The 26,284-nt window shown below is 42.3% G+C and overlaps 1 protein-coding gene across 4 annotated transcripts in view; it reads left to right on the top strand.

The window, feature by feature from the left end:
• Positions 1 to 26,284, top strand: part of PTPRG (protein tyrosine phosphatase receptor type G) — a 1,030,330-nt gene that overhangs the window by 869,578 nt on the left and 134,468 nt on the right. For all 4 annotated transcript variants that reach the window (XM_069206538.1, XM_069206537.1, XM_069206540.1 and 1 more), the window contains one exon: positions 4,806 to 4,897. In XM_069206538.1, coding sequence (XP_069062639.1) covers positions 4,806 to 4,897 — 92 coding nt within the window. The remainder of the gene's footprint in view (positions 1 to 4,805; positions 4,898 to 26,284) is intronic.

Raw genomic sequence — 26,284 nt, 5'->3', positions numbered from 1 at the left:
CCCGATCTTTTTCCATAACCACTCCGGGCTGACTTTCCTCCCATTTATATTTACACATGTAATTATATTCTACCGGGGCCCCAGATGTGACACTGTCCCTGTCTCGTCTGTAATGGGATCGTATTTGTAATTTTGCCCCAGGGAACAGCAGTCAACATCAAACTGAGAGGCGTTGTGGATTAGCTCTTCGGCCTCCTAGGAAAGGCCGTCAGCTGCGTTTTGTGTACGTAACTTTGACCAATCAATGCTACTGCGGAGAATCTCCAAGAGGACAATCTAAAATGGTGCATGCGAAATGCAAGTACATTTGCTGCTGTATTTATATTGAGGTCGATATTGACCTAAATCGTTTGCGTCTCTTACTATCGAATTTCTAGTTTTTCGTTCTGTGATGCAAATGTCCTCATTTCGAGTGCTTTGTAATCTTGTGCAAACAGCTCATAGTTTCATAATTACGTTACGGAGGAAAAAAAAATTGCGAACAAAAATATTCTCACGTTATTCTCCTTTCCACGGCACAAAAGTCGGAACCAGGTGCAAAAACCATTTAATTCCTGAGCTCAGATTTCATTTACCAAACTGTTCTTTTGCTCCCGACTCGCAATCAAGAGGCGGAATTTGTTTTATATTTTAGTGCACTTTTCTCCACTGACACCAACTTACATTAAATCTGTTTTTGGATGGAGAGCATGTTTTTGTTGTTGTCTTTTACACTGATAATTAATATTTTGTGAGCTAACACAATCATTAAAAAGCTTTAATTACAGTTGTTCGGATTCTCAAAGGTAAATTCAGTCGTCGACGCAGGTTGATGTCTAAATTTACTACACTTCTGCTTTCCAGGATTTCACAAAGGGGTGCCTGTCGGGCGTAAGCCAATTTATGGGTGCGGAGATCTGTGCACGAATACAGAGTTCCGTACACCCGTAAACCATACTCAAAAGATGAGAAAATGGCCCTTCCTATGCTTTTCGAGCTGTGTAGCTGTGTTTAACAGAGTGCCGTCCAACAACCTCTTTTGTAGGCAGCCGAAGACTCCTTACATTCCTCTTTCTAAAGGGGTTGGCTTTTTACCCCACCATAGTGCTGTTATAAAAACGTTTACATGGGAGGAAGACAGTGTGAAACAACCCCAGATTTGGAGGGGCTGTAGAGGAAGAGATCTTTCTTCGGATAATCATTTTCCCTGTAGCGAAAAAACTGTAAAAACTAAAAATGTACAAACAGGCGGAAATAGCCTCCACTTTGCAAATGCACGTTTGTTGTGGTTTTTGCTGTGGAGAACTCTGCACAGGGGGAATGGGATACTATTGGAAAGTCAAAACCTGTTGAGGAATCTTCATGGAAACCTGAGCATGGTGCATCGGTCTGTGTGACGTCAGAAAGTTTTGATGAATTTCATTATATATTAGAAGATGGGAATGATGAGAGCTCAGTTGAAGACCGTGGAGTAGCTCCGGGCTTATAATGGCTGGTATAAGCCAGAGCTCCAGTATTCCAATGTTCGTCTTAATGTTCTCCCTTTTTAACTCAGATCATTCTACCCTCAGTGAGTGTAATGTTCTATTAGCCTTATATCTAAGAGATGGAGAAGTGTGGCACAGTGGTTAGAGAGGCAGACCCTGATGCAGGGATCTAGCCTGGGACCAGGGTTCAATTCCCACCTCTGCAGTTCTTGGGCTCAATTTCCCTGGACAGGATATTTCTCGCCTGCTGCCTAATCTAATTCATGGGTTTCACTCTGCAACTCTGGGCAATAGCTTGATTAATCTCCACAATGGCCCCAACAGCACTGGGATGCCTGGCTTCACCTTGGGGGTTGCCCAGGATTGGGCACCTCACAGGGAATAACCACTACTTCTCAACACCTTATCTTGTGACTATTTCAGAAATACAAAGGTTTCCTTCTATCTGCATAATAAGTATTTTAAAATGATGTGTCTCGTCTACGTGAATATTAACAGCACATCGCACCGCAGGAAAAAGTTTGAGTAAAAGGTGGAGAAAATGGCTGTTTTTTTTTAACCTCAATTTCAATATTTTTTTATTTAAGCTGTTATTCTCTGTAGAAAAACCTTGTAGGATGTACACAAATTATCCCTTGCTGAATTGAGAATTTTCGCTACTTTTATGAAATGTTACCTTTCTTGGATCCAGCATTGGTTTCAGACCCATTTCTGTCACTAAGTGGAAGGAGACTAAAACCACAAAATATAGTAAAAATGGGGTACGTCCCAGTAAAATGCCAAAATTCAGTTGAAAAAAGGTGGTTTTCTGACTCAAGGTCTGCCTGTTCCTAAAAGCTGGGATGGTGGTGACTTTAGCTCCACAAACCCTTTGTTGATGCCATTTTCAGGGGGAAAAAACACAAGCCTTCTTCTGCAGCCCTTTTTCCCATAAAAAAAAAAAAAAAAAAAAAGAAATGTTTGCTATATTTTGGCTTATTTCTTAGTCTCCTCCAGGGGAACCCACAAACTGGGTACCTCTAGAATCTCGAGGATGTTGGAAGAAAGGGACACAAATTTGGCGTGGGTAGCTTATGTGGACAAACATTTATGAGGGCCTAAGAGCGAACTGCCTCAAATAACAACAAAAAGGCCAGGCACCTGAGGGGGAAAAGGCCTGACAGCAAAGGGGTTAATAGTGCACACAGGAGTAATGATTATGTGGCATCCATTTACTAATTTATTGAAAATGTTTAGAAGTATTTACATAAAGTTGTAGTTTTTGTGCATTTAAGACTAATAGTTAGTACATACTAGGAAAATGATATTGAGATTTGTAAGGGATATTTACTAGTAAATTGTGTTAAATTGGCAAATGTTCACCTTCTTATTACGAGTTTAAATTGTGAGCAGCTGTTGTTAATATGGTGTGGGATTTCTATCACACTAACTCCCGGCAAATATGGCTGCTCCATATTCATAGCTTCTGCCCCTTCTGTGTATCCTGACCTTTTTCCCCTTTCTTCCCCCTGGGTGGGCATTGTTTAAGAAGGGTGGGGTCAGAACCCGGAAGAAGGCCTTTACCTTTTACGTCAAAGAAAACATACACGCACTCAAATCAAAAGTACAACCAATACCTGGAGTGTTCACTGGCAATACAATGCCCAGGGACACGTGGTCTTTGAAAATGGCAGGCCTCTTTTTCGGCAGAGGACAGATGGGCCTGCCAGGTGCCTGCAGCGCTCGTTCATTCCAAAGATGTGCTGTTAATATTCACGTAGACGAGACACATCATTTTAAAATACTTATTATGCAGATAGCAAGTCAGTAAAGTCGCTTGTGGGGGCCTGTGTCTGTGTTATTTCCTTTTTTACTAGTTTTTTTTATTACTTTGCTATAAACCTTGTGGGTTTGTGTGAAACTGGAGTGAAGTTACGCATAAAGTTATACCACCCAGTTGCATTCAAAGCCCTATAAACTGCACATTTCAACTTTACAAGAGGAGTTTACTGGAATTCTGAAAGCGTGAATTATACATATAGGCTATAAACTATCAATCTGTCTCAGCTATATTCATAAAGGTGCCGTACATTTTGTTTGAGAATATAGCCTTTTTGATAGTCTTAAAATTCCAGTAAGACAGACTTTTCGCCCGCTGGTTAACGGAAACAGCTGACCCATTTGTAAATAATCAAATATGTTTTATAGTCAATTGTAGCTATAAAACATCTGTAATTGTATATGAGCCTTGTACCCCCTCTTCACAAGAGCAGAATTGACTCTGGCAGTGGATATTCCAGTGAGCGGCTACTGTCGTGGAGAGTTTGCGTGTATATATGGTACGGGGGCTCTGGTGAAAGCAGCCACCTCCAAAGAGGCACTCACTGACTGTTTAGCGCTGTAGACCGGCGTCTTGTAGATGACTTATGAAAGGAGGTGGGCCTCCCTGCCGTGGCTTTTGTTGGCAGCTACTACTAGACACACAGGGTGCCCCGTCTCCTGTCACAGGAGCCGCTCGCGCCTAGCTGGACTCATTAAATATTCAATTCCAGGCCCAGCCTCGAGCTGCTCATTAGCTCTGTTATGAGCAGTGACGCTGGAGCGGCGAGCCCTGCCTTCACTCCACATCACCATGCACGCGCTGCTGGGAGCACTCAATGTGCTCCGGCTTAGTGCCCTCTCTATGATGACCAGCCTGTGCTCCCTTCTTTGCTTAAAGTACAGGTAAACTACTGCCGACTTCTTGAATATTTACTCTCCCGTTCGTTGTGAGCGGCTCGTTCTGCGTTCCCCTTGGCGCAGCCTACCCCCGAGCCCCAGCTATAGTAATAGTTTATTGTACCGCGCCCTCTGTACTTTTACAAACATCCCTGCATCCGATGGAGCGGGTCATTTACATGCTTATGCAGTCCTGTGTTTGAGCTGATTAGAAATGCGTTTTGAAGACCATAAAGCTCTGTTCTACGTGCCTTGTTTGTTAATTTTTTTGTATTTGTTTATATCCCTGTTCAATTGTGCATTCCGAGCTGCTGCAAACTGTTATGCTAAGTGTAAAAACCTGCATTAATATAAAAGCCGGCGTAGAATATTGCTGCCTGTGTGTTTCTGTATGGCGTGGATAATTGTTGAGCTTGCACGTTTTTTTCACATATTTACATGACAAAGGCATTACTATGTAGGCTATTGAGTCATAGGAAGTACTGCACATGGTCACACAGTATGCATGTTCCTGTATACAAAAGCCAAGAAAGTGAAATAGTAAACTGATGGCAAGTGAGCAGGCGTATTTCTGAATTGTACTTTTGAAGTGGTGTCATCCCCAATGAATCCTAAATGCATGTTTTGGCTATTGTCCTGCAGAAAGTGTTTTCAGACCGCTCACTTCTATGTGGATGACAGCAGTTCCCCTCGCGTGGTTCCAAATGAAAGTATTCCCATTATACCGATTCCAGGTAAGTTAGGCATTTAGCCACCATTTGTGCATTGCTTTAAAAAAACAAGCAGCTGTAATTATTTTATATTTTGCAGTTAAATGTATTATCTTATTTGTTTTCGATAACCTTTTATCCCCCTATGGTGTATAAAAGTTCATTTCATTTGATTTTTTTTTAGTGCTTTTGCAGCCCCTCCAATTTTGTGGCGGGTGTGTTTTTTTCCTATTTGACAGTCCAGATCTGGAAGAAGCTAGGGAAAATGTAGCAGCATTGCAGTAAAACCTAAGAAGCTGCAGCCACTGGAATATTAACTCTGTTGAAAAGTATTTTGAGATTACCCAGAAACACTTGTCAGGAACAAAGAAAGCTTTGACGAATAATTCCTCAGAATGACTTGAAAGCGCTGTACTGCTGCTTATCAAACATAATGTTGTGGACATATTGGAAATGAGACTGTCAACAGTAATAGTATCTGGCTTGCTATAAAATCTAGGAGGTAATGAATCTGTCTGGAAGTGTAGTATATTGTACATAATGTGCCAATGAAATAGGTCATTAAATTTCATTTATTGTGTTTGACGAACAGGGCCTTTTGTACAGCAGCTCCTTTTGTGCTATTGAAAGCTTGGCTTCAGCTGTTCTTGTTCTGAAAAAATAAACCCATGCATTGTTTTATTGCTTCCATTTATTTCATTGCAGCGGCATTGTCATATCACTCCATATACTTTGAGAGATTGGCAGTAAAATGATGTAGTGCCTTACCGTCAAAGTAGTTTTCAAAATTTCTGGGCAAAAAATAAATCACTTCAAGAGCCTCAGTTCTGTTTTGTAAACCGATCAGTTCTGTTTTGGAAACCCCTTCAAAGAAAAGGAAGTCGAAAGACCATTTATTCTTTTCTTTATGTAGAGGGCCTACATTTTTTTGCACTCCATAGTGGTAAAACAGTGAAGTTTAGTTTAAGTTTGCAGGATTTTTTCCTGAGTTTCTTTTTCATTTAGAAGGTGAACAGTTTCCTCCTTTGGTGTTAAAATGTGTAAAACATGTTTTGATCTCTTATAACATAGGAGGCAATGCCAAGCAGGACTCTTGTTTACATATATGGAGGTTTATGTGAATGTAAGGTTCCATGATTGGCGTACGTTTAAACCTTACTTTTTGCCTGAGCGTTCTGCCAACAAGGGGTGCACGAGAAAGAATAATTCAACAAAGCGAGACTTCACAGGGAAAGGAAGTCCTGCTTCGTTTGCACTCTCTAGCATTTGAGGAAAGGGAAGAGAAATGCTCTCAAGTGACAAAATATTCAATTTTTCCTCAAATTTCTGAGGCAGTTAGCCAACCATGTGCAAAACCTGCGGTTATTTTCATGGGAAATGGAAACGGGCCAAACGCTCAATGTTGCAAGGTTGTGAGAAAAAGTTTCATTGCATCACGTTTAGTAGAAGTTTTCTGAGATGCACATTTCAGTCCGTTTGAAGCTACCACAGAGACCTCTGTGCCACCTGCAGGTCTCAGGATTGAAACCTGGTGGGACAATCTACTTGTTTATTTTTTTATTTTGAAAGTAAGCACCTTTGTTACCTATTTAATGGTACTCCAATCCACTTCTTTTGAGTAAAGGGATGAGTCTTCCGAACCTAGCTACAAACTGTGACCTGTTAATTAATTTGAGGTGTTCTAAAACGTCTCATAGGTACTCAATTTCACCTGTTCATGAAGATGAATAGATGGTTCAATATTCTCTTACCTTTGACCTTCTGTTTCCACCCACATAACAGCAGGGGCTTTAGACAAATGGTAGAACTCCTTACCAGTCAGTCTATATTTTTAAAAGCTGCTAAACGCCTCTTATTTATGAACAAAATGTTGCTTGTAAATTTTCACCAGCCAATTCCTGCATTTTAAAAATTCTGAAACTTCTTTTTTACACACTTCTCGAATGTATGTGCTCAACCCGCCATGTTGTATGTTGTTAAGTTTAATTACTTGAGAGTTTCATTTTCATGACCCAAGTGTACAGCTTGCGACTGTCGGTCACATGTGATTAGAACGCTTAATTCTACACTTCTAAGTCAGGTGGTAGAGAAATCTATCTGAAAGGGACTATTTGCTTTAAAAAAAAGTCTGCCTTGTACTAGTGAACAGGCAGGAAACACCCACACAATTTGTAGAATTGCAGAGTTTGAAAGTTCACACTGGGTGTTAAATTTTTTGGGAGACACAAAGTGCAATTGCACTAATGCAAAGCTAAGTTTTCATGTGCACTGATCCACTAAACATGCAGAAATGACTTTGTGTATGAAGATGGTAGTTCAGAAATATTTTTAAGGAGCCCTCCCGTAAAGCAGCATTAATAGCAGCTTTGTGGAATACTCTTGGGTGTTCTTTTGTGATGTTTGAGTACAAGCCCAGAGTTTAGCTGTTCTTTCAGAATAAGTTACTCTGTCAGGCTTTTTCTTCAGTTCTTGTGGTTACAGTAACAAATCCAGCAATATCAATCGTGAAATTGCAGATGTGTCGACACCAGGACAATATATTTGTGACACAGTAAGGAAGACAGTCAGACAAAGAGGAGAATGAAGGTTGGGGGTGCTATCAGATTGGTTACTGGCTAAGATAGAGGAGGAGGAGCTGGGAAGGGATTTTAATTTATTACTGTGTAGTACCTGGTAGGTCATACCTTGATGAGGTGTTTGAATCTATCTTCTGATTTGAGAAGTGGATTGTGATGATTTTCCCAGTGATTGGTACTTATAGGACCTGCCATCTTGTGTTCTCCTACCTGGATATTCTGGTCACAAGACTGTCAACAATATTGTTGTGGATGCTGTGTGGCACAGCTGAGATGGTGAGATAGGACTACTACCTGAGCAGTGGTCCTGAAGTCTTATTCAAAGTTCTTCACTCTGGCATACTTGTTATATTAGCTGTTACACTGAGATTGGTGTCTATGATGATGTCCAACAGATTTGGTGCTCTTGAGTTGCAGCAAGATGCCTTTTAGATTCACTGGTCTGAACCTATTATACAATTGTTCCCGCTTGTTTCCAATGGTAAAGAACATGTATCTTCAGAGGATTGAATTTGACATATACTTTTGCCAATTTTCTCACCTTTAAAAGAAAACCAGGTGTAGGAAGGTAGCCTCTTTCTAGCCTTGTTACCCCCACTTATGGCCTGTTTGTGAGTATATGTCTGGGTGTTTTTACTGTCTCACTGGGATCCTGCTAGCCAGGGCCCAGTGCTCATAGTGAAAACCCTATGTTGTCAGTGTGTTTGATATGTGTCACTGGGATCCTGCTACTCAGGACCCAAGTGCTCATAAGTTTGTGGCCTATATGTGTTCCCTGTGTGGTGCCTAACTGTATCACCCAGGCTCTGCTAACCAGAGCCTCAGTGTTTATGCTCTCTCTGCTTTTAAAATGGTCACTGCAGGCTAGTGACTAATTTTACCAATTCTCATTGGCACACTGGAACACCCTTATAATTCCCTTGTATATGGTACCTAGGTACCCAGGGTATTGGGGTTCCAGGAGATCCCTATGGGCTGCAGCGTTTCTTTTGCCACCCATAGGGAGCTCAGACGTGTCTTACACAGGACTGCCATTGCAGCCTGAGTGAAATAACGTCCACGTTATTTCACAGCCTTTTTCACTGCACATAAGTAACTTATAAGTCACCTATATGTCTAACCCTCACTTGGTGAAGGTTGGGTGCCAAGTTACTTAGTGTGTGGGCACCCTGGCACTAGCCAAGGTGCTCCCACATTGTTCAGGGCAAATTCCCCGGATTGTGTGAGTGCGGGGACACCATTACACGTGTGCACTACATATAGGTCAATACCTATATGTAGGTTAACCATGGTAACGCCGAACATGGCCATGTAACATGTCTAGGATCAAGGAATTGTCACCCCAATACCATTCTGGTATTGGGGTGACAATTCCATGCATCCCCGGGTCTCTCGCACAGAACCCGGGTACTGACAAACTTGCTTTCCGGGGTCTCCACTGCAGCTGCTGCTGCGAACTCCTCAGGCAAGTTTCTGCCCCCGGGGCCTGGGCAGCCTGGTCCCAGGAAGGCAGAACAAAGAATTTCCTCTGAGAGAGGGTGTTACACCCTCTCCCTTTGGAAATAGTTGTGAAGGGCTGGGGAGGAGTAGCCTCCCCCAGCCTCTGGAAATGCTTTGATGGGCACAGATGGTGCCCATCTCTGCATAAGCCAGTCTACACCGGTTCAGGGATCCCCCAGCCCTGCTCTGGTGCAAAACTGGACAAAGGAAAGGGGAGTGACCACTCCCCTGACCAGCACCTCCGAGGGGAGGTGCCCAGAGCTCCTCCAGTGTGTCCCAGACCTCTGCCATCTTGGAATCAGAGGTGTTGTGGCACAATGGACAGCTCTGAGTGGCCAGTGCCAGCAGGTGACATCAGAGACCCCTCCTGATAGGTGCTTACTTTCTCAGTAGCCAATCCTCCTTTTTGTGCTATTTAGGGTCTCTCCTCTGGGCTATTCCCCAGATAATGAATGCAAGCGCTCACCAGAGTTCCTCTGCACTTCCGTCTTCGACTTCTGCCAAGGATCGACTGCTGACTGCTCCAGGACACCTGCAAAACCACAACAAAGTAGCAAGCGACTACTAGCAACATTGTAGCGCCTCATCTTGCCGGCTTTCTCGACTGTTTCCTGGTGGTGCATGCTCTGGGGGCTGTCTGCCTTCACCCTGCACTGGAAGCCAAGAAGAAATCTCCAGTGGGTCGACGGAATCTTCCCCCTGCTAACACAGGCACCAAACCTCTGCATCACCGGTCCTCTGGGTCCCCTCTCATCCTGACAAGCGTGGTCCCTGGAACACAGGAGTTGGGTCCAAGTTTCTCCACAGTCCAGTGGCCCTTCTGTCCAAATTTGGTGGAGGTAAGTCCTTGCCTCCCCACGCCAGACAGTAATCCTGTGTACTGCGTGATCTGCAGCTGCTCGGGCTTCTGTGCACTTTTCCGAGACTTCCTTTGTGCACAGCCTAGCCTGGGTCCCCAGCACTCCGTCCTGCATTGCCCAACTCGCTGAGTTGGACTCCGACGTCGTGAGGCCCTCCTTTGTGACTCTGAGCCGACCGCTGTCCTCAGGTCTTCTAAGTGCCTGTTCCGGTACTTCTACGGGTGCTGCCTGCTTCTGTGGGGGCTCTCTGAGTTGCTGCACGCCCCCTCTGTCTCCTCTTCTAAGGGGCGACATCCTGGTCCTTCCTGGGCCCCAGCAGCACCCAAAATCCTCAACCGCGACTCTTGCAGCTAGCAAGGCTTGTTTGCAGTATTTCTGCGTGGAAACACTCCTGCATCCTCCAGCACACCATGAGACATCTTCTGACCAAAGTAGAAGTTGTTGGCACCATCCGTTGTTGCAGAATCTTCAGCTTCTTCCACCCTGAGGCAGCCCTTTTGCACCTTCATCCGGTGTTTAGTGGGCTCCTGGCCCCCCCCCCCCCCCCCAGGACACTTGCGTGACTCTTGGACTTGGTCCCCTTCCTTTACAGGTCCTCAGGTCCAGGAATCCGTCTTTAGTGCTTTGGTAGCAGTTGTTGTTCTTGCAGAATCCCCTATCTCGACTATACTGTCTTTCTGGGGTAGTAGGGTAACTTTACTCCTACTTTTCAGGGTCTTGGGGTGGGGTATTTTGGACACCCTTACTGTTTTCTCACAGTCCCAGCGACCCTCTGCAACCTACCATAGGCCTGGGGTCCATTCGTGATTTGCATTCCACTTTGAGTATATGGTTTGTGTTGCCCCTAGGCCTATTTCTACCTATTGCATCCTATTGTGATTCTACATTGTTTGCAATACTTTTCTTACTGTCACTTACCTGATTTTAGTTTGTGTACATATAATTTGTGTATATTACTTACCTCCTAAGGGAGTGTATCCTCTGAGATACTTTTGGCATATTGTCACTAAAATAAAGTGCCTTTATTTTTTAGTAACTCTGAGTATTCTGTTTCTTATGATATAGTGCTATATGATATAAGTGGTATAGTAGGAGCTTTGCATGTCTCCTAGTTCAGCCTAAGCTGATTTGCCACAGCTACCTCTAACAGCCTAAGCTGCTAGAAACACCTCTATTCTACTAATAAGGGATAACTGGACCTGGCACAAGGTGTAAGTACCACAAGGTACCCACTATAAGCCAGGCCAGCCTCCTACACCAGGTCAAACTGGTTTTCTAACCATTGTCCCCCCCCCAGTTGTGAGATGCAAAGGTGTCCCTGAGTAGTCCTGCTTCATGAAATTTATTTAACACTTCATCCAGAATTTTATCGTTAAATTGTCTATCTGAAGCAAAAATTGAGACATCGTCCTGAAAGACGGAGATTCCTTATATCCCTTTGAGCATGTTGACCATAACTCTCTGAAAAACAGAAGCTGCTGAAGGAAGTCTAAAAGGCATACAGCAGTATTGGTATGTCTCAAAAGGGGAAGCAAATGCTGCCAGATGCATCGCACTTCCTCCAGTTCAGTCTGATGGTTGGCTGAAGTTAAATCTAACTTCAAGAAAAATATTGCTTCCTTCAATCCTGTCGAAAGGTCAAAAATGTTAGGTAATGGATGTGAGTCAACCCAAATCTTTGTCGAGACAACGAAGGTCAACACATACTGTCAATTCCCCACTCTGTTTACGGGTCACTACCAAAGGTAAGAACACAGCGAGGAATCAACTTGTTCCATTATGCCCTTTTCACACGCTATATCCAACTCTTTTTCCAGACCTTTATGAATGATAAAGGGGATATTCCTGAGTTTGTTTAACCAGTTTTGCTCCCTCTTTTACAATGAGTTTGTGTTTGAAACTTTTAACTTTGCCCAATTCACCAGAGAATAAATGTGGATATTTATTCATGTTTTTTCCTAAGTCTTCATCATCCCCTATGACTAATACGTGTTCTTCAGTACCTGGTTTGAGAATCATGCCAACAAGTTGCTGGTGAAACCAACCTAGAATGTTGAGGCCTTTATGGGCTACATAAATCTTCCCTGCTATTCAGTAACCTTTGAACACCAAAATATCAACAATGCACCCGTCCAAGGCAATACTGCATCCCTCATGTGATATAGCCTTTCGTTCAGGAGGCAATAATGGTCTATTTGGCCAGACCTATAACTCTTAACTCTTGTGCAATCATGGATATACATGTGGCAGTTTACCACCAGGAATTTGTAAACTTTTCTACCCATCGTCATTTCATCATAAGGGTCAATACATGAACTTGGGTCACCTATTTTTATATCATCACTTTTAACATGTCCCTCAGATCTCTCTCAATACCTTCTTCTTCATGTAGTACACTTTCACCAGTAACAAATTTAACTGAGGAAGCCATCTTTGATCTCTGACCTGGCAAACTTACGGGAAGTGCCCATGTTTGTTACATTGTCTACAAACCACATTTTTCTCAGGACGTTGTCTTCTACCTTTTGTATGCATGCGATTCCCACAGCAGGAACCTATATTTTGATGTGTTAAAATGACTTGGATTTGTCCCCCTGCTTGAGAACCTTGGGCGATTTAATCACATTAGTTTTCACTGCTGCCCCTGGATCAGAACTGGTTGATATGCTGCGTTCCAATGCAGACGTATGCATTTCACAGCCTCTAACAACTCACCTAACCCTCACCTTTCATTCCTGCTCATATTTGAACTCAACAAAAATGCCACCACCGTTTCCAAATATCCACTGTATCCATCATGCCACAACTACAGCTTTATTATCTTCATCCTTCAACGGAACACTGCCTTGTGAAGAGCCCCTCTGTTCCGGAGCATTAGTTCACCAAGAGACGTGGGTCCGTGTCAGCAGCTCGCCACTTGCTCGTCGCCAAAAGAGGTGTTGTGATTCAAGGACTTCGGACACCAGATGCGAGTCTTCAAATGTAATTTATTCACGCTCAAACACAGCAGGCTGCCAGGCAGAACCATTGACCTCCAACTGCCTGTTCCTAAGACTGTTCTATGTGGAACCTTTGTGTGACAATGCCAAAGTTCAACAAGCTCATGCCTCAAGCAGCATTTAATACATAGGACCCTACATACCTCCCTTCTGTGTCTTTCCTTTCTCTGGTGGGTAACATAATAGAAAGTCAAGTCTACATTTCTGTGGTCCTACTGTCAACCGTCCCTATCTTACTTCGACTTCCACCTAATTAAACTTCAATGTATTGCCAGTGGTGTTCCACATAAGACATTTTTGAGCACACAAAGCCCATAATGTACACCAGTTTTTGCAAGCGCTGTGGTCCAGAAGAAATTGATTTACAAGTCACTGAGAGAGGTTGTTGGCTTCACAAACTGGTGAAACTGGTTACAGCTGTTGCCACGGAAAGACAGAATTTACCAGCAGTTCTAGAAATCATTTTTGTCATTTGTCCTAAAAATCAAAGCTTACCACTGAACTAGAGTTTCACAGATTAAAAAAAGTCACAAGATCAACATTTGTATCAGTTTCTTATACCAAGATAAAAACCTATACTTTTTTTTTTTTAACTCTGGCAAGGGTTTTCAGTAAAAAACTGCCATTGTCCATGTAATAACACTGTAATGCCTTTGTTATATTGAAACACTTAGTTTTGTTTAACTTCCATATTTCACTTCTAACCATTAGGCAATTGAACATTTTTTACTTCAAAGCACATTTTATATTTGACTTGTTTAGGCGTAGAGTTGACATTAAATGTCAGCACAGGCTAGTCTAACATGGTAACACTGTAGCCTTGTCTACAGTGTCCCAGGGCAGCCTTAGCGTTCTTATGTTGATACACCTTTATCTAGAAGGTCACACTGCATTCTACATGAGTCATATGCCTTTTATGACACGCATGCAACTTAATCAAAGCCAAATATTCCATTTGATAAGTGCCCAAAGAGTTGCACTGTTTTAGTGGCCAAGCATATGTAGTGAGAGGTGTTTGGCAGTCTTCAGTTGCCCAAAAGTCTAAAGTGCCAGACATCTCAACCCATAAAAATGAACAAAATCTGTGGGATTACGTAAAACAAACACTTATCCAAAGTCTTGTTAGTCGCATTCAGTTAATGAGCTTGGAACTTGAGTTAATGGATAACGCTTTTAAATCGTGACAATAACTCTGACACTGCTAGCGAGTATGTGCTTTGTTTTCCTTTGTTGTTTTGTCCTTGTGCTGTGACATGTATGTCCTCGCTTTGTATCTTTCTATTTAAGTGTCATCTGCAATGTCTAAAGATGAAATATGTTCTGTAAAATGAAAGAACCTCTAACTTTATTCTGGGTACGTTGACTGTTTACACTTAAATGCTTTCTTCATCCATTAGTATCTTTTAATATCCTATAATGTTCACGTATGTTATCAATTACATTGTTCTAGCCTGCATTGCCTGTTATGGAACACATAGCTCATCCTTCAAATTCCCACTTAATGTGAGATATCAGCTTAGGATGCATTTTAGAGTGATTAAATCCACATGCAACTGGTTTTCCTTGCCAACCTTCTGGTATATAAGGGGGGGAGGGCGGCAAGATTTGTTTTTCTAAGTACAAGTAGCTGTGCATTATGTCACTAAATTGCTAGATTAATTCAGGTTGGTTTAGGTAGACCGTCTATTTAAACTTCCAGCATTTGCACATGGATATCAAACACTGAATGAAAAAATAACACTCTTTAGTCTCTTTTGGGAGACATGTAATATGGGTGAGCCCTTTTCTAAGCCATGATCTAATAAGCAAATAACAAACATGGACGGATGGGTGTCCCCAGGGAGAAGTCTCAAATATGGAGGGCATAGAGATTTAAAATGCGACGCCTACTGAGATTGAGACTGAAGGGAGCACAAATGGAAGTGGCAAATTAATTACAAAAATCACCAGACCGAAGAAATCTGAGTGCCTAAAAGACTAACTTGAAATGGGAATTAGGGATTCTGAAGCAGCATTTGGATTCATTCACAGGAACAAAAGTGCAGTGCAAAGTGATAGGCAAGAGGACTGAAAAACATGGTGAAATAAGGAGCCAAAGTATTTACAGACCACATCTCAGCAAAGATTGAATGCTGACAAAATGTCAGTTGGGTGTGTGATGGCACACCAACTTGAAGGGTCCATCCTCTGTGATGGCTTGTGAAGGCGGTATTCAGGAGAGCTTCAAATGCCATTTTAGTCTCCATGGTGTGCCAGTGAGAAAAAACACACAACCACTAATGCTGACACAACTGCCAGACAGTGAATTGCCTCCCTCGACTATCAAAATGCATCTACATACGAGCAAATAGGTCCATCATGATGCATTAAACAAGTGGGCAGGGGGAGTGTATAGGCAGCCTATCAGGCGATCACAAAACAAAATGGAGCAGTATTGTAAAGTAAGTTTAACAAACCAATTCAGTTCTCCTTCCTGAGACTTGATTTAGCTATCTGAAAACACAAGTTAGTCATGGTAATATTGCTTGCTATTAACAGTCTTAGTGTTTGTAAAGCAAATGTTTGGTCATTGTGAGTGTATGCAATTCATTTGATGTTCTCCTGAAAGACTATTAGATATTTTCCTTTCAATACACTGAGCAATATTGTGCATCTTAGTGTTGCATCATCTTGAAAATTAACAAGACTTGCTATTGGCCCGAGTGCTATACGAATCACTTAGGTGGCCAATCAAATGGGGTTAAACTTACTCTGGTAATACATTTCCACAGCCAATCTATAAACTGCAAAGGTGTAAAACATGTCAGAATTTTGAACTGGACTGAACCATCCCACCTTAAGTATGTGGCCGTTTTTGCAGAGGCAAATGGTGATATTTAAAGGCTGAGAAATGTAAATGACCCAGATATCAGTGAGCAAGCTTGACTTAGACCAGGGGGATTTTGTGGTTTAGTTTAGGTGCATGGCGACCCAAAGGCCTCCCAGCACTGGAGCGGAAGCAGAACGACAGGGAGGCTACTTATGTTGGGAACACAAGGGTCTTCAAATTCTTATAAAAGGAAATTTCTTGACTATCCTGGCAGAGCTCCAAGGGAAGGAATTCCAGAGATTTGAGGCTCTAAATGTTGAAGATCGACCTCCTCATCTTGCTTTCTTAATCTGTGCAACGTTAATTAGATCCAAGAGCCCTTTGAGGGATGTAGGGCGTTGTAATCTGTTTAAGGAAGGCCAGACCCTTATTATGAAGAGCTCTATGCAGAGGGCCTTGAAGTTGATCCATTATTCCACAGGCAGCCAGTGAAGGGAAGCTAAAGCAGGTTTTGCGGACAGGTGTCTGGGAATCTTCATAAGTAGACATGCTGCGGCGTTCTGCACCACCTGAAGACTTTTTAGTACATATGGAGGTGAACTCAGATAGAGGATATTTCCATAGTACAGGCGTGAAATTATGAGAGCCGGAGTGATCAGTCTTTTTGCTTGAAATGAAGTATCTTAAAGACTTTTCTAAGAAGTCTTAATAGACTAAAACAGGTGGCTGCCAGCATTTTAGATTGATAGTTCATAGTCCGGTGGGAGTCCAGCCAAAAACCCAAGGGTTTTATGTTGTCTCTTGGTGAACTTCTCTTGGTGACTTCTGTTTTTTCCTCGTACAGCTTAAGTTTTGTAGCTGGCCATCCATCTATCTACTACTTGAAGACAGGGTGTCAGGTTGGGCTGACCTGTCTTAGAGATGGTTGAGAATGAGAAGACCAGCTGTGTATCGTCAACAGAGGAAACCATTGACAAACAATAAGGTTCCACAATCTCAGCCAGAGGGAACAAATAGTTATTAAACAACGTAGGGCTGAGAGTGGATCCCTTGGGCACGCCACAGCTGAGAGGAAGGCTGTTGGGGGGGGGGGTGGGGGAAGGAGTGATAAAGAACTTGAAAGGTTCTATCCCTCAAAAAGGAGGAGACCCATTTCAAAGTGCACCCCTTGATGCCTGCATGGAAAATTCTATGAAGCAGAATGTTATTATCTATGGTGTCAAAGGCAGCACTTAGGTCCAATAAAATGATGGCGGCCGCGCCTCCTAAATCCAGTTGTCATTGAACACCTTCGACTACTGCCAGAAGGGAAGTCTCTGTACTATGTTGGGGTCTGAAGCCCATTTTTGTATGGTGAAATACCTTGTGTTCGTCTAGAGAATCTGACAGATGTCTATTCACATGTTTCTCAATCAGTTTAGCTGCTATAAGCAAGAGAGAAATTGATCTGTAGTTACTCAAAAGGGCTGTATCTAGATGAGGCTTTTAAAGTTTAAGGTTTAATTATGGCATGTTTCCAGTGTGATGGGATAAGGCCTGTTATTAACGACTCGTTAAGGTTAATAGTCAGAGCAGGGGCAATCAAGTCTGAACCTAATGCCAAAATACGGAGGAGGGGCAGGGTGCAGTGGAGATCCTGATTTTATAATGTGTAACAAGTCTGTTACCGATTCTTCCGTAAGGGGTGGAAATTCTAACAAAGGATCTCTGGAGTTTAGAATCTGAGCCTGGCCTGCAAGGTCGTCATTCTGGGTGGTCCTATCTGGAAAAGCTAAATAGTTGTCTAGAATTTTCTTTGGAAAGAAACAGGCCAAATTATTGCTTTGCTCCTTGAAGGCTTCAGTGGGATTGGCGTGTGGGCACTTGAATGATTTAATTAAATATTGAGAAGATTTCTTTGGGAGAGTTGGTGGACTCATATATTTTAGATGCATAATATGATGACTGTGTGGCTTTAATTTCTGTATGGAAGTGTCTAATTTCTTTCCTATATTCATTTTTTGCAGACAAATCGTACGTTTTTCTCCACTTTCTTTCAAAGCGTTTACACTCTTTTTTTAGCTGCAATAGCTGAGGAGTGAGCCATGGTGATTTTTTTTATGGACTGCACCTAGGGTGATAGTTTTTATTGGTAGTACAGAGTCTAAGGATGTGGAGATTCACTCATTGAATGTGTCCGCTGAACTTAGGGTGGAATTAAGGAGAATGGCTCTAGTGTTCTCAATGGCGGAGGTGTCCATTCCTTGCAATTTAGCTTAGACCAGTGCCGACCAAATAACTTGTTTGCTAGCTGACCTGTGTCAGCGGCGGTATTGGGTAACATGAGTCTAATCAAAAAGTGGTCAGACCATAACAGAGGAAGGGGTGTCTGAGCTCAAAGTTCTGAGATGTTGCTGAACACAAGGTCGATAATATGTCCTTTGGTATGTGTAGGGCCATTAATCATCTATGTGAGACCTAGCGCCTCAGGGTCTGTAAGTAGGGTTTTAGCCACTGCATTACTTGGTTCGTCCATGTGAATATTAAAATCGCCGAGAATAGTAAAGTTAGAGTTACTTCCAACTAGATCAGCAACTTGTTCAGGAAGAGCTGAATAAGCATATCTTGAAGGTCAGGATGTTGGTAAATAAGAGCCCCGGAGAATGTGAATGTAGGGTGCACTGCTAGGGAGAAGGACATGCTTTCACAGTCCATAATTATCAGAGGTTGAGAGAGACATTTAATAGTCCTTAAAGATAATGGCGATTCCTCCCACCCCTTGTATGTGCCCTATCTAATTGGTTTATTGAGTACCCATAAGGCAGGGTCAAGGTGGCATCCGGAGAGGACTCCTCCCGGAGCCAACTTTCTGTCAGAAATAAAACTTTTGGGGCATAGTCATTCTACAGTAAATGGATATCAATTTTGTGGGTCGGTAGGGACCGGCAATTGACTGAAAGGAACTTGCCGACTGACCCATCGTACTTCCTTCGGGGCTGCACAACTACACTCTGAGGAGTCCATAAGCAATTGTTGCAGACGCAGTGTGGGAGACCAGGGACAGAAGAGTGATGGCAGCAGTTCAAAACTGGCATTCTGAGGGCAAGGAGTTGACTAGCTGAAAATGTTAATAGATCTAGGCCATAGGGAGCAGCATCCTGGCCCCTGGTCCCAGCTGGTCGTGGACGGGCTTGCCTTTGGCGCACCAGTGGGGCACCCACTGCACTCATCCACTGCATGTCCGCTGTTTCATGACCCTTATAAAGGGGTCAGAGAGGTGCCAGACAGTGCAGGTAGACCAGCAACCAAAATGGCATCTCCTTGAGGCACAGAAGCCTAGAGGAAAAATGACGCCCTTCCAGTCTTAAAAACAATTCAAAGTAAGCCGCGGCTATCACCACCTGCTGCCACTGAACATGGGCAGCAGGGGTCAAATGAGGAATGAGGGAGGGACAGAAAGGGAGACTAAAAGGTTTAAAAACAATTAAAAGTAAGCCGCAATAAGTGGCTTGACCCACCTGCTGCCACTGAACACAGGCAGCAGAGGTAAAATGAGGAACAAGGGAGGGAGGGACAGGGAGAATAAAAGGTAAACACAGCAATAAGGCAGAGAGCGATAGACAGCAATGAGGTCGGTCTTACCGATTGTCTGCAGGTCCACCAGTGGTGGTCTCCCACAAAACGTTTTGAAAAATTGGGACTACATAATGCATTTTACTGTTCAATCTTTAAACAAATTTGCTAAAAATCCATGGTTTCTGGAAGGAAAAAGGGCATTCATAGAAAACCCAGGTACTCCATGATGTGCCTTATATTCCCCATAGGGTTGGAGGTGGAACTGCTACAAGATAATTTTGCGAAAATTGCTTCAGCACAATTTCACTAAAATGGCTGCAAACCTGTCCAGAAAGTGAGATTTTACTTGGCACAGCATTTTCAAAGTGCCTATCTTCACTAATACGTTGCAGTTTGTTTCATTTTTCCATCACAGCCTCTCCCAGATACCCATTTATAGCTGACAATGTACTTGACTGAGCAGGGTTAAAAAATACATTAATACTGAGCTCAGTCTTTTACAGTAGTTCTGTTATTTGCAGGTTGATTTCAGACAATGTCAGCTTCCTGACCTCGATGCAGCAAGCTATGCCAGAGAGGAGGGAAACTTTAAATCTAGAGGAGGACTAGGGAGTGCAGAACAACCCACAGAAACACACTGTAGGTTATTTCCTGCAAAATCAAAACAATTCCTGCAGAGATGGTGTACTCTGAAAACCACTGCTCCTGCATGTATCCAAATTGTCAAATCACAGCTAAGCTTTTGTGTTGATAGTAAATAATTCCATCTAGTATATGCCAATGAAAGGGATAGCATAGCAGGCTCATCAAGAGAACTGTGACAGTTTGGAAACGTAGACAGATGTGCACGATCCGCCCCTGCCAGCCTGACGAATGTGGGAAAGAGAAGCATAGACTCACTTGTCCCTGCACCAGCCTGCTCTTGTGAAATGTGTTTGCACGTCAGACTTTAATAAGTAAACTTACAAGGGGGCGCGAATAGGTCGATGAACATTTTGACTTGCATTTAAGATATTCCCACCATAGATCCAGTACATGCAGATCAGTAATCAATAACCAAAGATGATTAATAGCATTAGTAATCAATTGGAGTCCGTAATTATCACACCCCATGACCTTTCAGTCATGAACAACCACACCTTTTAGTAAAAGTTAGATTATTTATTTCTCTATATTAACAATGCTGATGTCATGTAAAATAATCTCATAATCTAATGATAAACATACAGAAACATCACTGGCTGTCCAAATCTGCGGAAAAAAACGCAATCTAATCAAAGCTTGAACTACTACACATTCTAAGGTTACGGTGCAAATTAATAACAAGAACAATTGCGCAAACAATATCACATACATTTACTCAGCAAAGGAAAGACATCGACTATTACTCCCTATAGCAGACTTTCATTAGTGAGGATCCTTATCAAACACCAGGTTTGCATTAGCATGTTGGGTTTCATGCAAAACAATTTAGTCAACACAAATTTAGAAAACATCTAACTCTGGCTCTATCAAAATATTGCGGTTGGCACCTCGCAAGAAAAAGCAAATAGGCATAACAAAACACATGCGTAACAGTATACTTCTCCTCAATTGGATCGGCAAGCTAAGATAGTCTTTGTCATCAGGACATCAGTTTGGTCAGCAAGGCATCAGGATTCAGCATCAAAGTTCAGAAAACGCAAAGTCTTTAAGCATTAAAGTTAAGCATGTCTCTAGACGCTCAGTAAAGTAATGGCCTTTCTGCAAGAAAGAAAATGGGTAAATGTGCAATGGCAACTTCTCCTCAGTGCAGTCTGGCTATGTTAGATTTCCTAAAATTACTTCCCAAGTCCCTATTGGTCAAGGGATCGCATGTTCACACTTCGTTCAATAAAACTAAAATATCAAATCTATAACTTCTGCTAGTACTCGGTTCACATGTCGCTGATTGGCTTCTCTTGTAATGTCCTCATCATCTGGCTTGTCAGGTAACAATATCGTTGCAGCTTATACTCCAGTCAGTGCCTCTATTGTTCTCCTCCTGAGAAAGGCAGTCTTACACACATTACACTAATAATGTTACATTTTTACAAGAACAGCATCTTCTAGCAAGCGGTTCTCATGAGAAAGAATTTTAGCTACGAGCACATTTGGTCACCACAGTGGAAAATGACAGTTTAATTCTCCAAGCAGACATTTTATTGATTGGTTCAGAAATGCAGCTTGACATGAGGCCGTGCACTAGGCCAAGACCTCCGCTAAATTAAAGCCTACAATTAATAAATCTAATACATAACCCTTAATATGACATATTACTACATTAATCAAACATAAGCTCCATATTACACTTTGTGAACATTGGCGGCCACTCGCGTGGACTCATTTTCAAATGTGTGCATTATTTTTCTTTGTATTAATACATTTTATATGCAAATCCATTACTCAGAATACATGAATATTCATTAATGTTTTTATTAGAACACCTGCTCTTGCAATCCCTCCTCTGATGACTAAATGTGTCATCACACTAAACTATCACTCACAAATTTTTGCATTAGCTAAAATTCTGTTATTTCATTCCCTTTAAATCGTCCCTTTTTAAATTTTCCCTAAACAATTTTTCCCTTTTCTTTTCTTCCCTCCTTTGATTATTCTTTGACCTTTTCAATTGTATTCTTTTACACAATTTCCCCATATTCCAGTTAGGCAAACCATGATAATTAACATCCCCTGTAGAATGATCAATAAGAGCCCTTTCCCAATTTTGCTGAGCCAATTTCCCACTGAAGCAAAACCTTTATCAACTTTTTCCTAAACACCTGGTTCTTTCAATTCTCTCAAATCAGCACTTTCATTTGTCAGATAAGTAAGTAAGGGCCAGATGTAGCAAAGGTTTTTACCTATTCTGTGTCGATGGGAAAAGGTGTTCATACATATGGACCTAAGCTCCTTACTATTATCAGGAATGAACAAACAACAATGCCTAGAATTAAGCATACTACAAACTCCACTATCCTTTCCTGAAAGAATGTCTAAAGGAAGGCGATTTTGAAGAGCCATAGCTCTTTCAGCAGCTAATTCAGTATCTATCAGGAGTATGGCTCCTGAAAAATTAATCAGCATGTTATCCACAATAGTAGACAACTTTCGTAACTTTATCAAATTCAGAACAACTCCCACTGAAGTTGTAGTGAATCCTATTTTTTTACAGTTGTTAGCTTAGCCTTTGGCTTGCAGACTCGTGCCCCCGTTACCTGGTGACTTTTAACCAATTTAGCTTGATCTGTCTTAGCCCATTTAATTATTTAATTCATCTAAGATGGCTGCCTTGTTTATAGTTAGGCTACTTGTTATGCTTTGCATTATCAGTGCCACTGCGCTAAGGCGTCAAGATCAAGCAATAAAGACAAACAAACAGTAGGTGTTCACACTTAGGGATTTTCCCGCTCTATCCTTTCGAGGGATTGTTTAGAAAAATTGCCATCCCAAGCATGTCTGTTATCTATTGTTTGGGAAGAAACCAACGTCAGGGGTCCTGGTAGATCTGTATAAATACATCGCACTTTAGACAGATAATCAGAGGGATTCCGGCCAGAGGGCATCGCCACCATCGCTGATATCGATGCTGCATGTCGTCTCGACGCTGACCCAGTCTTCGTGTCCCTGCGAGGTCTGAGATAGAGACCTCATTCCAAGGTAACGAGGGTTGGGGGCTCCTCTCATAAACAAGGCATTGGCAGATTAGGTTTAGCAAACCCAGCTCTCCTTTAGTAGGAGGTTAGGCCTATCACATTAGGGTATTAGGGCATATTACATCTCGTATGTCTTTTACATGCATTACAAGATGGTGGGGGTCTTTGTAATAATGACTCTTGTCTCCACAATTCTGTTTCTTGCACTGTTCATTATCCTAATCATTGCAGAACTTGCAAATTATCGCAAATTGCAGTTGTTTTAAATAAAAACTATTGAAACTTTACTGCATCTTTGTCATTGTCTGTATTTGTATGAGACATGATATATCTGTGAGAAAGGGGTAATCTCCATTTAACCACAACACTCCCTGAGATGTCTTATTCTCAAGTCCATGCGTAAAGGCTGCCACAAATCACCTTTTACTATTGTGTTTCTGGTGAGGTGCTGCTAGTGAGCTGGTAAGGTTGGGACAACAGTTGCGATTTGTTGTAGGATAGGCATAGTCGCCTACAAGCAAAAGTACTGTCATCCTTTAACTAGCAGTCTTGCCTAGTGCAAGAGTCCAAACTACGACATAGCGCCACCAACGATAGTGTTTAGGCACTAATTTACGGTTACCCCGACTATCACTGTCTCACAGACAACAGGTACCCTAAGTACCATTATACGAAGACGTCCATGGTCTTTGGAAAATTCCTCCTCAGCTAAAAAGGTAACACCTGATTAAGATGTAGGTTGTTCGAGCTCGAACTCATAAAAGGACTTGTACTCCCCATTTTGGTGTTCCATTTCTCTAAACAAAAAATGGCTGCTGCCATTGACATTCCTAAAAATGCTAGACAAGTACTAACACAACACTTATTAGTGCATGGCCTTACATATGAGGGCGGGGATGTTACTTATAATAGAGGCTAATGAAGCATACCAAACAGAAACATTTTACTGTTGGGTCACCTTTCCGGAGGTGGACCAAAGAACACATACATTCCACACATATGAAATTGCAAACGTACCTCCACAGTACCGAGCATACCAGTGTCATGAAATATCGCTCACATACCAAGAGCATCAGAACTGGTTCGAAGGCGCCCTACCACATGTACTGCAAAGAGTGAGGTTAGGTCCATTAAGTAATGACGGACCTACATGGCCTGTGTTTGCCACCTACACACCTCACCCAGGCATACAAACTATGCCAATCTCAGATGTGCGAGATTTATATAATGAATTGGTGACATTATATAGATGATTAGTTCAGTTCATAATGCGAACATTGAACACAACACCAGCGCGTCCAGCACCACCAGTAACTGGTGGTTATCAATTGGCTACTGGGATTAATCCACAAACAATACATAATCTTATGTGCCCGCGGAACTGGAAAAACTACCGTTCTGGATTGCCCAGAAAACTAATCAGCTGGAAGCTGTGTTTCCCCATACGGGACCACAGAAAAAACATAGACTGCTCACTATGTGCTTGCCTTTTGGGATGGTTCCCTCGGTGGATGACTGCACCACATGGGGTACAGTCTTTGCTGCTATATACACTACCACAAATGGTACTCTGACACTTGCCAAGTTACTGGAAGTGTTAAAACAAATACAAAATTAGCACGGGCTGCACCAGCCATGGATTTGGGGAGGAAATTAATGCGTAACTTTGATGCGGTTTCCTCAATAATACTCAGTAATATTAAAGGGGAAGCGGTAGCACTGGCAATATGCCAGCGTCTTAGGGAAACTCCACACCAGGAACAAGAGAGACAGCTACCAAAAATTATTTCCGATACCTATACTAGTATAGGGCAGGATAGTTTGGGAGCCAAGCCAAAGAAATTGGAGATACAATGTACCTCCCATAAGGAGAGTACAAAGCAGGCACAAGAGGGCCCTGAGAAGCACTGGGACAAACAAAAAGATTTTAAAGATAGAAGAAATAAGAGAGCTGATTCTCCACACCGTAGAACTCTGAAAGGAGATACAATCTCAGAAATAGGGAGAATATTAAAACTCCAGACAGATATACTGATTCACGTCCCTCTCGTTCCTTTCAGGTTGCACCGGATAGACGTAGTGAGAGAGGGGGCCGTCCAGACAGATGTCCTGAATACGTGAAACAAAAGAAAGACTCGCCGCAGTGTACCATTAAAAAAGAAGAAAAGACTCCTCAGCAAAAGCCACAGTTTAAAAAGAAAAAGGTGGCAGCACTGACAGCTAAAAATGCCAATATACTTGAGTACACTGTTGAGGAACAAGATGTGGGCAGTGACTCTGTTAGACAACAGAGGTCACGATATGTCGACAGCGTCTGAAAGATCATCTGGATGCGACAGCAACTAGCGATTTTATCGCAGTTGAAACTGCAGACGGCCACGTTCTCCCAACCGACCGGGTTTTTGACTTAAAATTTCAGATAGGGGGAGATGGGGCGAGCACGATTAGTGTGATATTTTGGGATGAACTTACCAGTGATATCCTATTGGCCGAAAGAGACTGGCCACCTGAGCACGTCTGTAAGCTCCCAATTGGGGAAGATGTAATTTTGCCTTCTTTCTCCAATCTTGTTCTGGAAGGAGAAAAAGAAGCCTATGCTGCTGAATGGGCTTTAGCGCAGGCACCTGCATTATATCGCAATCATGTAGGTTGGGACAAGGAGTCTCCTTGTCATGTTATTCCTGTTAGGTCTCCACCCCAACCACAGCCACTATATCCTGTCAAATATGAAGCGAAAGCTCCGGTGAGGGAGATCCTTACCCAGCTTGAGTACCAGGGAATAATTGAGCGCTGTACATCTGCAATGAATAACCCGTTATGCCCCGTTGTGAAGCCGGACCATTAATACAAAATAGTAATTGATTATAGACATTTAAATAGTCATACTAAAACATATGCTATACAAAATTCACATAGCACAGCACTAATAAACAATATAGTGCATAAAAAATATAAAACAACATTAGATATATCTAATGGCTTTTTCTGCCAGAACTTAGCACACGAAAGTCGGGACCTGAGTGCATTCTCATTTGGCTCTCAGGAACAGTTTTGTCGTTTACCTCAAGGCTACAAGAATAGCCTGGGGCTATTTTCAGCCCGTGTAACATCAATATTATTACATGATATTGATTCCGAGGCGTTATCCTATGTGGTTGACATATATCTCACAGATGACGACCTCGACATTCATCTTGCAAGGGTCGATCAGATAATTTTGAGATTTGCAGACCTCGGTTACAAATTCAACTTTAAGAAAAGCAAGATCGCCTTTCTCAGTGTACTGTTTCTGGGATATGAGCTATCAAATGAGGGAAAGAGCCTGGCCCCGCACTTTCTAGAGAAATGTGCTCAACTGCACCCTCCTAACAACCTTAAACTGCAGTCATTACTAGGTTTCTTTACTTTTGGCAGAACATAAATTCCAGATTATGCACA

This window comes from Pleurodeles waltl, chromosome 9, assembly GCF_031143425.1.
Source record: "Pleurodeles waltl isolate 20211129_DDA chromosome 9, aPleWal1.hap1.20221129, whole genome shotgun sequence".
NCBI classification, from domain to species: domain Eukaryota; kingdom Metazoa; phylum Chordata; class Amphibia; order Caudata; family Salamandridae; genus Pleurodeles; species Pleurodeles waltl.
Note: the sequence above shows the minus strand (reverse complement) of the source record. Positions and strands in the feature narration are given on the sequence as shown.